At 55.8% G+C, this 13,727-nt stretch overlaps 6 protein-coding genes across 6 annotated transcripts; 3 read left to right on the top strand and 3 right to left on the bottom strand.

Annotated features, from left to right (window-relative positions):
* The first annotated feature begins 416 nt into the window (after positions 1-416).
* On the top strand, positions 417-2,399 carry N656DRAFT_828396 (eukaryotic translation initiation factor 3 subunit F). Its single transcript, XM_064818534.1, has 2 exons — positions 417-748; positions 896-2,399. The coding sequence occupies exons 1-2, from the start codon at positions 641-643 to the stop codon at positions 1,907-1,909; spliced, it is 1,122 nt and encodes a 373-aa protein (XP_064671534.1). The 5' UTR covers positions 417-640; the 3' UTR covers positions 1,910-2,399.
* A 285-nt stretch (positions 2,400-2,684) lies between these two features.
* N656DRAFT_788822 (uncharacterized protein) lies at positions 2,685-5,370 on the bottom strand (the record flags this gene model as incomplete). Its single annotated transcript, XM_064816725.1, has 6 exons — positions 2,685-3,395; positions 3,446-3,777; positions 3,829-3,917; positions 3,976-4,305; positions 4,370-5,250; positions 5,317-5,370. The coding sequence occupies 6 exons, from the start codon at positions 5,368-5,370 to the stop codon at positions 2,685-2,687; spliced, it is 2,397 nt and encodes a 798-aa protein (XP_064671533.1).
* Positions 5,371-6,638: 1,268 nt separating this feature from the next.
* N656DRAFT_609436 (uncharacterized protein) lies at positions 6,639-8,180 on the top strand. The gene is made up of 3 exons (XM_064810286.1): positions 6,639-7,193; positions 7,249-7,384; positions 7,443-8,180. The coding sequence occupies exons 1-3, from the start codon at positions 7,115-7,117 to the stop codon at positions 8,098-8,100; spliced, it is 873 nt and encodes a 290-aa protein (XP_064671532.1). The 5' UTR covers positions 6,639-7,114; the 3' UTR covers positions 8,101-8,180.
* N656DRAFT_609537 (uncharacterized protein) lies at positions 8,060-9,222 on the bottom strand. The gene is made up of 3 exons (XM_064810287.1): positions 9,150-9,222; positions 8,137-9,056; positions 8,060-8,070 (listed from the first exon to the last, which is right to left on the bottom strand). Exon 2 carries the CDS (start codon positions 8,987-8,989, stop codon positions 8,261-8,263), a length of 729 nt encoding a protein of 242 aa, XP_064671531.1. The 5' UTR covers positions 8,990-9,056; positions 9,150-9,222; the 3' UTR covers positions 8,060-8,070; positions 8,137-8,260.
* A 783-nt stretch (positions 9,223-10,005) lies between these two features.
* N656DRAFT_707225 (uncharacterized protein) lies at positions 10,006-12,126 on the top strand (the record flags this gene model as incomplete). The annotated part of the gene is made up of 1 exon (XM_064811411.1): positions 10,006-12,126. One exon carries the CDS (start codon positions 10,006-10,008, stop codon positions 12,124-12,126), a length of 2,121 nt encoding a protein of 706 aa, XP_064671530.1.
* A 621-nt stretch (positions 12,127-12,747) lies between these two features.
* Positions 12,748-13,128, bottom strand: N656DRAFT_797152 (uncharacterized protein; the record flags this gene model as incomplete). Its single annotated transcript, XM_064817601.1, has 1 exon — positions 12,748-13,128. The coding sequence occupies one exon, from the start codon at positions 13,126-13,128 to the stop codon at positions 12,748-12,750; it is 381 nt and encodes a 126-aa protein (XP_064671529.1).
* Between the last annotated feature and the right edge of the window lie 599 nt (positions 13,129-13,727).

The following is a 13,727-nucleotide window of genomic DNA, read 5'->3' as shown; positions in this document are numbered from 1 at the left end:
GACATAATCGGGGCCAAATCAAACACATACTCGTCTTTTGAAGCCACGCGTGCACTATCAAATCGAGAACTTCGAGGTTCTCGAGCCACAGCTTTTCCTTTTCCCCGTCCTCGGAAGCCGCCTCTTCCCCTAGATCCGCCACGGAAACCCGCACGCCCTCTCGGCGCCATTGTATTACAGTTATTTACCCAAACTCAACTTGGGAAATGGTTTAGTCCTAGAATGTCAGGGGAAGGTGGGACATCACTGCCCTGCCAAAAAGTGAAAAAATGTTAAATGGACTGGGACTGTCAGCCTTGCCGATCGCCAAGCCTACCGAACCTACCTGCACCCCTGTCACCTATCAAACGCCGTATGCAGCCTTGCACCCCACCTCTTATCGCTAGGCTTATCTTAGCGCGCACAACCCAGTCCCGCATCTGGCTGCAAAGCGAAAATTCGAGGTCAACATCGGGGGCGAAGGTTGAAAGAGAAAGAACGGAGACGGGAGGGCCCAATTTTGCTTGTGACGACTCTCCCCGACCTCCGAGACCCGCCCATTCTTTGGTTGCTCCCCCATAAGTCGTCCGCAATTTTTCAAGTAAATCGCGGTACGGACCAGAGCCGCGATCGCTGACCAGTCATCCAACAAAAGAAAAATATGGCTGTCGACCAAGATCAGTTCGTCCACCTTGCCAGGCCTCTGGCGCCGACCCTCCTGGGCTTCAGCGCCGGCAATGCCCCGCTCACCGTGAACATCCAGCCGCAAGTATGCCCGCCCACCCACCACCTGCCTCCTTTTTCACCATCACCACCCCAGTGCCACTCCCCGACGACCCCGCGTCTTTCATATGCATTAACTTTGGTTGGGAAGAAAAGAGAAAAGAAGGGTATTGACCACGCCATCACCTTGTAGGCAGTCTTCTCCGTCATCGACCACGCCGTCCGGCGCGACATACGGGACACACAGTCGACGAGGGTGATTGGCGCCCTGGTGGGCACGCGCAGCGAAGATGGCAGTGAGGTTGAGGTGCGGAGCACCTTCGCCATTCCGCACACGGAGAACGAGGACCAGGTCGAGGTGGACGTCGAGTACCAAAAGAACATGCTGGCGCTGACGCTCCGGGCGTCCCCGCGCGAGACGCTGCTCGGTTGGTACACGACGTCGCACGAGCTCAACAGCTTCTCGGCCCTCATTCAAAACTTCTTCGCCTCGCCCGAGACGGGCACTTTTCCCCACCCGGCCGTGCACCTGACCATCTCGACCGAGGCCGGCGCGCCCATCGAGACCAAGACGTACGTCTCGGCGCCCGTGGCCGTCTCGCCCGAGCGCGCGGCCGAGTCGTGCCTGTTCATCGAGGTGCCCCACCGGCTGCTCTTCAGCGACGCCGAGCGCGCCGCGCTGGGCACCGTCGCCGCCGCGGCCGAGTCCGAGACGCGCGCCGCCCCCGTCGTCAGCGACATTGAGAGCCTCGCGCAGGCGCTCGAGAGCGTGTCCGACATGCTGGACCGCGTCTCGGGCTACGTCGGCGAGGTGCTCGACGAGGAGCGCGACGGCAACCACGCGCTGGGGCAGTACCTCATGAACGCGCTGTCGCTGGCGCCCAAGGTGTCCAACGCCCAGATCGAGCTCGACTTCAACAACCACATCCAGGACGTCCTCATGGTCTCGTACCTGGCCAACACGATCCGCACCCAGATCGACCTCGCCCAGCGGCTCGCCACGGCCCCGCTCATCGGCGGCGACAAGGATGGCGGCGAGAGGAGTAAGGAGGGCGGCGGCGCTGGCGGCGACGAGGGCGGCAAGCAGGAGAGCGGTGGCGGCGCCGGCGGGAGAAGTGGCGGAGCCAGGAGAGGCAAGCAGGGCGGTGGTAGGCCCGGTGGGCGCGGCGGTGGTCAGCAGAGGGATTCGCGGGAGAATGGCGAGTAGAAAGGGTACACTTAGGGAAGAGGAAAAAGAGACACTTGAAAGGGAGAACAAGAGGACGCATTGGGACTATCTGTTTGTGTGTTTTGTCAACAGCAGGCGATATATCCCAGCCAGTCTTGTCTTTGTCGGCTTACATCCTCTTTAACTTTTCTACTCTAGGAGTTGTATCTGCATGCATGACGGCAGAACCATGGAAACGCAGACAAAGAAAGGTGTTTCGCTTGGATCAGTCTGGCCGGTGGCAGTCTGCAGGAACACTGGCATAGAGGGCAGCAGGCAGGGGAGGGATGCACTTGAAGATTAGAGGTGATTGGAACCTTCTATCCTATGAGATGGCAGAGTAAGCGCATCAGGCGCTAGGCTAGAGCTCAAAAAGTAAGAGGTATCGAGATGACGACCACATGAGTGAAATGGTTTTTGCTATCCTTTTTGTATCTATTCTCCACATCATAACCTGATGTGGGTATCGTGATCGAAACTATATCATATTAATCTTCGGTGTGTGGGTATGTATAGTGTCTGGGTCATGATGGCTCAACTCGCCGACACACGGACAGGCCCAGCAATGCCCGACCCCAATCCACTTTTGCTCCATGGAGGAAGCTCCAGTGCAGAGCGAGCCAGTCGACCCTCAAGTTCTCCAACACTGTCGACTCTCACTACAACAGAAGCCGCCTGCTACTCCTAAAACGCCCCGATACATGCCCTGACCTGTTACGCCTCATGAATCAGATCGTAGTCAATTGATCCCTTACACCGCTTGATGCTCTAGCCCCTATGTTGAAGGCTTCTGCGGCAATGTGGCAGGATTTCCATAATTCGGCAAATGGCTGAACGACTGCCCTCCTCCTGCCGGCCCCGTAGGCTTGGGCGGAATATGCATAGGGCCAGTCGGGGGTATATGCTGTGGGCCGTGGGGTGGCGGAGGCCCGTGAGGAAGGGGCTGTTGCTGCACAGCGTGGTACTGCGCCATGGAGTTATTTGAGCCCTGTCTTGTCATGTTGTACGGCCCCGGTGCGGGCGCGAAACCTGCTTGGGGCATGGGCTGCTGGAACCCGCTATAGCTCATGTGAGGCGAGTGGAACTGCGGGCTTCCGTGCCGAGGGCTCGATCCGCCGTACGGACCAGGCGGCGCCGGCGGTGGCGGCTGTTGCTGCATCGGAATCCCATTGGCCGGGACAAACGACTGCGTTTTTGGGTTGAACGTCTGGCGATTATAGCTGCCCGGGATGGGATGCTGGCTTTTTGGGTCATTGGGGTTGGCGTTGGCCGGCAGCTGCCCGTACGCGTAAGGAATACCGGCAGGCGTCGGGCTAGCCCGCGGCGGATAAGCAGGTGGGTTGAACCCCTGCTGTGGCCATGCTGGTTGAGGCAGGCTTGGCACCGAAGCATTGTAAGGACCGGCTACGGGAGGATTGGTAGTTCGGTAAGCCTGCTGAGGCGGCGGCGGGGGTGGGACAGCCTGCGGCACAGGTGGTGTCGGGTACTACAACCGAGTTAGAACGGCTAATTTGGAAGACGGGAAGGCGAACTCACAGCTGGCATCCCGGAGTACTGAGGAGCAAACCCATTGGCGGGCATCATCTGCGGCGGAAATGGCTGGGGAGCAGCGTACATAGCTTGGGGCGTACTGGGGTAAGGCGGCTGAAACTGGCCGTTGAACGAAGCTGCATTGACGGGAAAGTACTGCGGCGCTGCTGGTGCCCAGGTGGGCTGCTGAGGGCCACACCATGCAACGTACTGAGATCGTGACTCGAAACCTTCAGAGTCATCCCGCCGCTGCTTGTTGGCTTTTCTTTTGCCGCCCGTGGCTTTTTCCTTGGCTGATACAGAACTGGCGCGGGACACACCATTACCATCTTCGCTCTCTGTATCTCAGGTTAGTTTGATGATATCGAGATTTGTTTCGCCTCACGCACCCTGGGTAGAATTCTCTGCTTTCTCGGTGCTCCCAAAAATCCGCTGCCGAGCCCTGTTGTATGCCTCTTCACGCTCTTCTCTCGTGAGTCTATAGAAATGTGTTAGATTTGAGGCCATTGTCTCTCACGGCCAGGAAAAAAACATACTTCTCCTTGGCTGGAGCAGCCTTATCCTTGGAGTCGCTGCCAACCTCCGAAGTTGGCTTGGAAGGCGTCGCGCTCACGATGGCGAGTTCCCCATCCTCCCCGCGTCGCATAATCTTGCGAGGCATAACAACTGGGGCCGGCGAGCTGCTATTCGATGTGGATGCTGCGATACTCGACAGGGAGGGAGGGATCCTGCAGAAGGGAGTCCTAAAGATGCGCACCGCTCCCGCTGCTGCCTCAAACGAATGTGTCATATGATAATAATCCGCGAGCCTGTGGGTCAACATTCTGCAGAAAGAGTTGCTCGGAGGTAGATCCATGTAGGGCTCTCTGTGCGGTTCTGTCAGCATATGGTATGCAGAGGTGTATGAGGGGACGGAGGATCAGCGCATACTTTGAATCCTGAACGAATTCGATCAGCTGCTGTTCTAGTCTCAACAGGAATATACGGTCTTTCGGAGACTGCATTGCCTCTAACAGTTTTTCGTCTGGATTCTGACTGGAAAAGCCGGTGGGTGCCAAGGCGTCGGGAGCAGCTGCTCCGCTGACCAGTGATAACTTGGCCTCCGTTGTTGTCTGCTTGTCTGAAGTGCCACTCTGCGGTGTGGCGACGCCCTGGCTCTTGCTCCCAGCCAAAACATGGTGCATGGCAAGCGTTCGGGGAGGCATGTCCCCTATCTGAATGCGGTGGATGCGCGCCGCAACGTCCGAGCCCATCCGGGAACCAGCAATATACGAGCCTCGAATTGAGAATGCATCGTCGTCCTCTGCGGCAGCCTTGACACTGGCACTGTCGTCGGGACGCAATGATTCTTTCTCATCCAGAGCAAAGGTGGTCCCCGAGGTAATGCTCTTCCCGTCCAAGCTGGGCGGTTTCGTTCCTAGCTCGGAATTGGAATCTGCCCGTTGAGATGTGTCGTCAGAAGGCGTTTGGCTATTGCTGGCCTTGTTGGATCTCTCGGTCATCCCCGAGAGAGTGCCATTGACGACGAGATTGGGCGTCATTTGCGTCTCGAGCTTCAGATCTTTTAGCCCCGTAACAATCTCTGTTTCGACAGCTTGCGTAGTGCTAGCCGTATTCTGCGCAGGCGGAGAAGCATCCGCTCGGGAGGACGGGCCGGGCGGCACGGTGCTCGCCGGGGTAACAGCGGGGATCACGGCGGGGACGACGGTGGATACCGGTGTGGTCTCCTCTGGCTGCTTAGTTCTGGCAGGCGGCGAGCCAACCGTTTTGGTGGTAGGCTTGGGACCCTTAGGCGTCGACGCGGCCACAACCTGGATGCAGACGGTGGTCAGTTATCGAGGAAAACGGGCCGAAGTGGTGGGACAACGATCACGTACCCTCGCAAACGACAACTTTGTGGTGTCGTTTGCCGCGGTGGGAACCGCCGCCATGGTCGCAACTGAAGATGTGATCAAGCAAACTGAGGGTTGTCAGGGAGCGCTAAGATCGAGGTCACGAGAGCGAAGGGCAGGCCGGTCCAGGGAATGAGCAGGGCTGCAGGATGGGCGGATAGACCGATGGGATCTCAAAGGGCGCAGAACGCAAGAAGGAGGGTCTGGAATAGAATCAAGAAGCGAAACGGAGCAGGGCTGTCCAGAACGAAGGGTGAGCGCAGGTAATCATTGTCGAGAATTTAGTATCACGGAATGGTGCAGTCTGTCGATAGTTTCCCCAAAAGAGCGCGGCGCTCGAGGTGGTGAACAGGGTTATCGCCAACCCGCTGCCGGCTCTCGTCTCCGCACTGCTCTTCCAGATGTCTGTTCAGTGTGTCCGGAACGAGCCGCAGCAATTGGATCGTTGTTGCTGGAGAAGGCAGATCTTGGGTCGAGAGGAGGGGGTTTGGATTACCCAAGGAAGTCGGCCGTGGTTGCACAAGGAATTCTGATGAGGAGGCTTCTGTGGTGCAGGTACCTCTTTCATGCCGATAGGGAAGCCTCAGGCGGATCGATACGAATTTACCAGTACGTTAGTGTCACCCCAGTTTTTTTATTCCTAGGTTTTTACCCCTTGGCTGACCGGGTCTCCTGAGACAAGACACAGACAATGTTGAAAAGGGGGACGGTAACGTCTAGAAAAAAAAGCTTGGATTAAATATTTTCATCACACGAGCAAGCTGGAAGAAAGTTGCAATCATGGATCGCACTTTCGAGAATCGAGCCCAATCTGTCGGGCAATACCCCGAATGCCCGAGTGTTACATGAATTTCTGTCCGCAATCGTAAGCAGGGCAATGCAGGCCATTTGTGCAGGCATTGATGAGATTGGATAGCTGAGATAGTACGGAGGTAGAAACCGGTTCGACGCAGGGAAGCATGATTTTGGGGATATTCTTGGGAGTGAACCTTTGGGCACTTACAAAGAGTTCACGCCACGCTGTATGTACAGTACATACGGGGCACTGCAGGTAGTGTAGCACATCAACTCATTCGCTCAGTTTGCTGTTGTAGTTGTCATGGCTCATTGTCTTCTCAGTCATAGGTACCTATTTTTTGACGGTGTTCTGAAACCACATTGCAAGTACCAACCTCAACTATGGATTCATTTCTCAAGAGTCGAGCATGGCACAGTTCTGCTTCTGAGAAACTTTCTTGTCTGAAACTAGGGTTAGGGTTGTCAAGTTCTGCCACGATCGATGGGAAAAGGCGGTGGCCGTCTCTAGATCCCGCTCATTCATTCAGTGAGCTTTTGCGTCCTCTGAATTAAGTAGAGGTATTGTTCAAACTTGCAGGTTCAAGTCTCAGCAAGGTGTCATATCCCGATACGCCTGTCCATAATCCTACTCCTTCATATTTTCATTTGCATCGCCTCTTGTTAGGGGTCATCAAAGCTGGGATTGCTTTCTCGGGGTGTGTATATGCTGTGTATCCCTGAGCTACAGTACCCGACCGAGCCGACCGACAAACGTCCAACGAACCGAAGTGGCTCGGAAGAGCTGACAACAGGGCGCTTTTGGAGCTGGCGGTCCAGCGCCCTTTGCATCTGCAATTCTGCATCTGGCCTGGCTGATAGCCTGACCGAACGAAACTCCATCAGCTGAATTACAGATTTGGATTTTGCTACTCAGGGCTTCGCGTCCCAAAACCTCGTCTCCCGTCACTTCCATCCTGAAGCCCCAGTTGGAAACGACGTCGACCCGATGTATCCCTACCGTGGCAGGACCGGGCCATCCAAGGCGACACCATCAAACGTGCAATGCCAAAAGTGCCTCAAACGAGATATGTGTATTCTGATCATACTGCATACCTTGCCCTTCACTAACTCTCGCAGAACGTCACTATTCGTATGAGTGCAAAGCAGCACCACAGGAACGGCCTTATATTCCCAGGCCTTCCCGCACTCAGCAGCTATTCAATCCTAAGCTGCTTCCGAAACTGTCAAACGAGGTACCAGATGCCCTAGAGAAGAAGTAGGTTTTCAAACTCAGCCATACCCCCTACGGCTTGCTAACCTTGTCCCATTTACAGAGAGGGGGCGACTGATCGGGAACTGGCGAGGAGAGAGGCTGAGCGGGCAAGGAAACGGGAGCGGGAGAAGGATGAAGAATCCTCTCCAAGTGCCTCGCCGCCAGCTAGGCGTCGTCGATCCCCTTCTTATGACTCGGTGTCTAGTATTTCCACTAGGTCTCCCTCGCCAGTCCCAAGACGAAGCCCTAGTCCTCCACGTAGAGCAAGACGAAAGTATTCTCGGAGTCCTTCACCCGCCAGTCCGCAGATTGCTCAGCGGTCATTTACCTCAGGTGATCGTTACTCCAGAGAGCCCTCAGGAGATCCACGCCAGGACTTCTCCGTCAGGGCCTCACGCCATCCGCATTCACCTTCAGACCGGTCGCCTTCACCTCGGCGGTCGCTTTCCCCTCCAAGCGAGCGTGGCTCTGATCGCGAGTATGGGCGCGGACGTCGCGGACACTCGACATCTAGATCTAGATCTAGGTCCAAATCTCCAATAGGGCGATATGATCGCAGAGACAGACACGGCCCCGGACGTTACCGAGACAGGGATGAACATGGCCGTCAAGAAGGAAGGAAATCGCCCGCGAGACAGCCGTCTCCGTCGCGGGAGCGAAGTCTCAGTCCTTTCAGCAAAAGGTTAGCGCTGACACGGACAATGAATATGGGAAGATAGGTACGGAGTATTATGGGGTATCAATCAAGCACGTACTTTTGGCATCACACCCCACACGGGTCATTAGTCAACCAGATGGAAAAGAAAGGACGAGGCCACTGTCCCCAATTCCCTTGATGTAGTGTCCCCTATCGTGAAGCCCACCAATCAGTCATTCATATTAGGCCGTGCCAAACTCCTCCGCCTCGGCCTCCCTCTCCCTCCTCGCCTCCTCCTTCTCTTCTCTCTCCCGTAACCGTATCCCCTCCACCATAGCCGCCCCGTCCAGCATGCCCTCTGCTTCCGCATCCCCGTCCAGACTGCCCTTCCCCTTTGGCCCAGCAGAAGCAGCAGAAGCAGCAGAAGCAGCCTTCTTCTCGGCCAGCCTCTCCCTCACTAGCCTGGCGATCGCGTTTTCGGTCCGCACGTTCAGCACCTCCATTTTTTGGTTGTATTCCCTCTTCAGGTCCCAATTCGGCTTCTTGGGCTGTAGCGTGAACAGATCGATGCCCTTGCCGTCCTGCGCTTCGATCGCCGCTTTGCGCTTGGACTCTTCCTCCAGCTCGCGGGCCTGCTCTTCAAGCGTGGGCATGTCAAAGTCGAGGGTGGGTGGCGCCTCAAAACCGAGCTTTGGCCCGCGGGTTTCCGGGTCGTAGTTGCGCAGCGAGAGGTGCATTTTGGCTACGTCGTTTGTTGGCGGCGACGACGCCGTGCCGCCGGCTTCCCCTTCTTGCTTCTTAGTTGCAGCATCTTGGGTAGGTGCAGTCTCGTCCTGGTCGTCGCCGGCTTCGGGTATGATGGCGGGGTTGATTTCCTCTTCGGCGGGCTGCTTGCGCTTGAGGGACTTGAGCTTGGCGAGACGCGCCTTGCGCTCGTCGGCGGCTGCGCTTAGTGTTGCGTGGGAGGACATTGGGGGGGCTGTAGCTTTGTAAAGTCGTTGCCCGCTGTGGCGATGGAGAGTTGAAGCTGATGTTTACCTGAGTATATAATGCAGTCCCAATGTCAGGAGTGGACCAAAGCCTGTGTTGAATCCGTAACTTGTAGTGTAATACATTTCATGGGTTACATACCGTACGATACCGTCACTTTTTTTACGATAACGCACAAGCCAATGGCGAATTTGCGGGGCCTGCCCGGCCGGCAGAGAGACAAGCCTTCAAGGCCCGGGTTGGTTGCGACCGAAACTGCGATCCTCTAATTTTTTTCCCCAGCTTCAAGAGCCGATGGACCGATGAGCACCGCCCCGAAAGGTCGGCCTTCATTTAGAGTCCCGCCGACCGCGCAATGATAAGGCGGGCTGGGCTTGTCCTCAATCGGTGCTTTATCTTCTCGATGCGCCCGAATCCGAATCAACGGCTGATCGAACCGCGGTTGCCATGTCCAACTATCCGGCACATGAGCGCCGGGAAGCGCTCGGAGGCGGGCCGTGCTAAGATCGGTCCCGGCGTACCCGTCGTCCATCCACCTCCCGATATCCAGTTGCAACAAAGCCCCGTACCGGACCACAGCAGCCCACCGTCTTCGAGGACCGCCCACATCACTCCCCGTCCGCAACCCCGGACGCAGGTCCTGATTCCCCCTAGAGGGACCTCCCTCCCGCGCCGGCGCGCCCAGCAATACGCCTTGGCCAAGGACGATATCCAGCCGCCGACAGGCGCTAGCATCCGGGACATCGAGAGTTTGAAATTCCGGCAATACAAGTACTGGGATGCGAACTTTCACTCCACCTGGGTTCGCATGTGTTGCCAGCAGTCGCAGCGCCCGGGCTCCTCGAAAACATACCTTGAAGGCGCGGCGCTTTTGAAAAAGCTTCTGCATTGGGAAACGCCACAGGAGATTAGAGCCGCTTGGCAAGAAGAGCCGAAGCTCGTTCACATGAGGATTACAGCCGCTTGGCAAGAAGAGCCGAAGATGCAGTGTCGGGTCATGTGGCCTTCTGTCATGCTGGCGTGCCTCAAAGAGTGCCCGGCCAGAGCCATTGAGCTGCTACACGCGACTGTCGAGCCGGGCGTGACCCCCCCTTACGCCGTGGCCGACGTTCTTGGTTTCATAGTTCGATGGATGACAATACGACAAGGCGAGATTGATCCAGCGCTCGAGAGCCAGCTTCCCCCCCTCCTGCTGCGTATTCTCAGCTGCAGTCCTCCACAGAGTTTTGAATTCAAGCAGTGGATCATCCACCGCGTCATCACCTCATGTCATGATACCCAGACGCTGGCTACCCTGTACTCGGAATTACGGCGGTACGGTCATTTTCTTAGCAAATGGACCCGACTCCATATCGCATCGCGCCTCGGAAAGGACTTGAGATACAAATCTGCGGCCTTCCGCATCCTCGACGAGATAGCTGAGAAGCGCGAAATGGATCTCAACGGGCCGGCATTCGCATCCGTGGTCACCTCGCTTTTGACATTTCCACTAGCAGAGGAGGACGACTCTAGAACGTCGCTGCGCCAACCCCAACGACTCCGCGAGTTGGAACAGTTACTCTTCGAGGGTGTGCATTCGTGGAAAGACTTCTCTCCAAACTTGATAACATTGACAACCTTGATGCAAGGCTTTTGTCACAACAAGGATTACGCCGGGGCGTGGGCAGTCCACGACCTCATGCGCAATCAAGGGATCGAGCCGAACGCTTATGTCTACTCGATCCTCCTAAGTGGCTCAAAGTGGGCAGGTAGTTTTCGGTCAGGCGACCGGGTAATCAGCGACGCCCCTGCAGATGTCCTGCGGAATCCTGTTATTTTGAACGATCTACTTCATTTCATGCTGCTGAGCGCCGAAAGAGAAACCCGACGTAGGACCCCCTTCGTGCGAGTATTTCCCGCCATGTTACTGGTCTATATCAGGTTCTTCAAGCTGGAGCCGTTGCAGAAGCTCTATCCGTCCGACTTGACCAGATGGCTTACAGATGAGAATCTCGGTGAGGAATGGGACTGGATGGGCAAGATGGCCCCCATCATCAATAAGTTACCGGTCCTTGGGCCTCAAGAGCGCCTCGATCCAAAGGCGGACACTCTCCGCATCATGACATTAGGTTACATCAGTAGCCTCACCGACCCGTACGGCGTCATTGCCTTTTACTCCCGATTCTGTTCCCTGCTGAGGGCGGGCGACGAGCACGCACTTGCCCTGATAAAGTTGGGAAGCCGCGTTCACGACCTTATCATCAAGGCCCTCACTCGGTTTGAAGGCATGCTGCGAGTTGCCATTAGCATCTTGGAAGACATGCTGAAGGATACCGCGGCTAGGAAGGCTGCGAGCACGACAGCAACAGACAGGATAACACCAATAGCAGACCAGCAACCGCAGCAAGGCATGAACGCGGATCTACCAATCCACCCAGAACCCAGGGACACGACATGGAATATCATCCTCGACGCGTTCTGCCGCAATCCCAATGAGAACTTGAAATCACAATTGGAGCGCGTCCTTCAAATGATGCAGAGACACGGCGTCAAGGCCAACAAGATCACCTGGACGCTGCTAACCTTTGCCTACGCAAATTGGCAGAATCCTGCATTGGTCGCTAAGACGTATTCCGAGATGGTTGGCGCAGGTTATGATGCCGACGAATACGTGGACCGCGCCTTTGCACGCCTGAACAACCGAACCACGGCGATCACAATGCTGGAGCGGAACCCGCCCCAGGAAGCCCCGCCTACCCTAGATGACGTAATGCTGCGCGAGGAGCTGCTGGAGACGCGTAAAATGTTGGAGGAAAGGAGGGCGCGGCGCCTTGCCAGAGATAGCGATGCGGTCGCGGAAGCAATGGAGCAGCTCCAGATGCAGCAGAACCAAATCGAAGAGCAGCGCGAGCGAGACGCTGCTGAAGCTGGATGGGGGCGCTGGGACCATGACGGTGAAGAAGCCGAGCTAGGAAGTGCGATGCCGCAACCTTGGGATGAAGAGGTTGAGCGTGAGAGGAGTGGGCAGCTGGACGAAGCCTCTACAGCCGTGGATGAGCTAGGACCGACTCTGCCCGGAGACACGGTAGACAGAGAGCGCGAAACAAGGGTACGCAATGACTCAACGGTTAGAAGCTGAGGGCGTTTCCGTGGTTTACGCGCCAAGCTCGAGCAGATGGCGGAGGACAGGAGGCAGACCGACTGGCCAGGCCCAATTATGTGAGGTCACATTTTACCACGAATCGACGTACGAAGAACCAAGGATATTGCGAGCCGAGATCTGGCTGCCACACCTCGCCACCGATCCGCCGCGAAAGACAGCCAAGGCAGTGTACAACACATCTAAACAGACAGCAGGGGTGTTGGTCTGGCATATAAACGCAACTCCCCTGGACCAAGGGTTCAGGGAGCCTGTATCATTATCAGCCCGCCCCGGTCATCATGTGCTTGGATACAATTCCGATCACCACCGAGCGGCAGGGCGTTGTATATAAGTGGCCATTATAGAGCATTAATGAGGCATACGCATGCGAAAGATGTCTGTACACTACTATAACATTCTTCGTTGGTGTCTCTCCTCTCCTCTGTCCACCCGCTTGGCATGGCATCCACCTCCCCCCTTTCCCCTTGTCATACCATTAGCGTCCCTCTTCTGATTATACGTCTGCCACAGCTCTATAAGGTCGCATCTTGGTGCTGGTATAATGGCACAGCCTGGGTTGATCGCATTGCAGTCGCAAAGGTCAACTCACCTCCCAAGTTAGGACCTCCTATTCTCCATGTTTATTTCTGCCGAGTCCGACTGTTCTCCAACCCCGGGGTATATCTCGTCCTCGCCGATCCACAAGCGAGTGCGGATATCGTGCCAAAAGGCGTCGACTTCGTCCGGATCACGTCGCCTCATCTGACTTTCAGACGGCTTACCGTTCGGTGAGCCAGATTCAAGTACCAGATCTTGCAACGCGAGAAGCTCCTTCATCAAGGCGTCTAGCTGCTCAATGGGTGACAACTTGAAGGTTTCACTCATTCTTCTTCTGAGCCCCTGCCGCGTGGACTGTTGGATCGCTGTTCTTCCAGTTTGGTTCGTCTTGCTCAGATCTGCCACCGTGACCTGTTCCTTGCCGCTTTCCGCGGTTGTCATGATAGCCTTGTCCCTGGTTTTTCTTTCTTTCGCGTGATAGCTGCTACTTGGGTGGGCATCGCGCAGATGGTCAGTTCTTAAAGCAGACCTTTTTATTTTGAGCGGCGTCCGTCGTTCTTATAGTACAGAATTAGTACTATACGTGTTGATACATGCTGAAGAAACGTGGCTGTATTATTGTTGCCGTGTTGTCACCTTTCATGTTCGTGACTCGATGCTTTGTGGCCATCTGTTCTCTCATCTGTATCCTGCTCCTGAATTCCAACGTGCAAGACGGTATTACCTCAATCTGGCTTATACGACTTCCCCCCCCCCCCCCCCCCCCTCCCCTTCTGGCCGTGTTTGGCCTGGCTTCACCCAAGTGGCAAGAGAAACCACCTATCTAGAGTAGGTAGTCCTGACTCACCTTGAATACCTAAGTACCTAGGTAAGGTAAAGGAGAATGTATGATGATGAAGAAGAAGCCTACCTACTTATACACACCACGCCTTGTGCCACTTGCCGTCACATGAGCATTTTCAACCAGTTCATAAATGCTAGCAATGATATTCTACCAAATGGTTCTGCGATCCAAACGACAATGTGAGAAGACCATTTCG

The sequence above is a fragment of the Canariomyces notabilis genome, assembly GCF_033297395.1.
Source record: "Canariomyces notabilis strain CBS 508.74 unplaced genomic scaffold N656scaffold_7, whole genome shotgun sequence".
NCBI lineage: Eukaryota > Fungi > Ascomycota > Sordariomycetes > Sordariales > Chaetomiaceae > Canariomyces > Canariomyces notabilis.
This window is presented reverse-complemented; position numbering and strand designations above follow the sequence as displayed.

Excerpts from the sequence above, each read along its gene's own strand:
- N656DRAFT_828396 (XM_064818534.1), top strand. The coding sequence starts at position 641 with ATGGCTGTCGACCAAGATCAGTTCGTCCACCTTGCCAGGCCTCTGGCG. Across the intron at positions 749-895 it reads CCGTGAACATCCAGCCGCAA|GCAGTCTTCTCCGTCATCGA; the intron begins GTATGCCCGCCC and ends ATCACCTTGTAG.
- N656DRAFT_609436 (XM_064810286.1), top strand. The coding sequence starts at position 7,115 with ATGTATCCCTACCGTGGCAGGACCGGGCCATCCAAGGCGACACCATCA. Across the intron at positions 7,194-7,248 it reads CCAAAAGTGCCTCAAACGAG|GTCACTATTCGTATGAGTGC; the intron begins ATATGTGTATTC and ends CTCTCGCAGAAC. Across the intron at positions 7,385-7,442 it reads CCAGATGCCCTAGAGAAGAA|AGAGGGGGCGACTGATCGGG; the intron begins GTAGGTTTTCAA and ends TCCCATTTACAG.
- N656DRAFT_609537 (XM_064810287.1), bottom strand. The coding sequence starts at position 8,989 with ATGTCCTCCCACGCAACACTAAGCGCAGCCGCCGACGAGCGCAAGGCG.